At 61.0% G+C, this 451-nt stretch overlaps 1 protein-coding gene across 1 annotated transcript; it reads left to right on the forward strand.

Moving 5' to 3' along the window:
- Positions 1–7: 7 nt before the first annotated feature.
- Positions 8–398, forward strand: LOC104505792 (olfactomedin-like protein 2A; the record flags this gene model as incomplete). Its single annotated transcript, XM_010146504.1, has 2 exons — positions 8–115; positions 213–398. Coding segments are annotated over 2 exons (294 nt in total), but the record flags the coding sequence as incomplete, so codon positions are not given.
- Between the last annotated feature and the right edge of the window lie 53 nt (positions 399–451).

The raw sequence follows: 451 nt of genomic DNA on the forward strand, positions 1-451 counted from the left end.
TCCACAGCTGCAGTCTATGGTGGATCTGCTGGAGGGAACGCTCTACAGCATGGACCTGATGAAGGTGCACTCCTACATCAGCAAGGTGGTGGCCCAGATGAACACGCTGGAGGAGGTGAGTGAGCTCTGGCAGGCACCGTCCCCGCAGTGTGTCCCGTGGGGGGGTACGATGGGCTCCCCCTGCGGGGCTCCACACCTCTCCTCTCCTCCAGACCATCAAGACCAACCTGAGCAGGGAGAACGACTTCATGAAGGAGAGCGTCCTGCACCTCACCGACCAGATGAGACGCTACGAGAACTACTCCGACATCATGATCAGCATCAAGAAGGAGATCTCCAACCTGGGCTACCAGCTGCTGCAGAAGGACGCTGCCGCTGTCCCCGAGAGCAAGGCACAGGTACCCCATGGGGCACCAGCCTTGCAGGCATGGCCAGTGCCGCGGGGCTTCTG

This window comes from Eurypyga helias, unplaced genomic scaffold (genome assembly GCF_000690775.1).
Source record: "Eurypyga helias isolate BGI_N326 unplaced genomic scaffold, ASM69077v1 scaffold34232, whole genome shotgun sequence".
NCBI lineage: Eukaryota > Metazoa > Chordata > Aves > Eurypygiformes > Eurypygidae > Eurypyga > Eurypyga helias.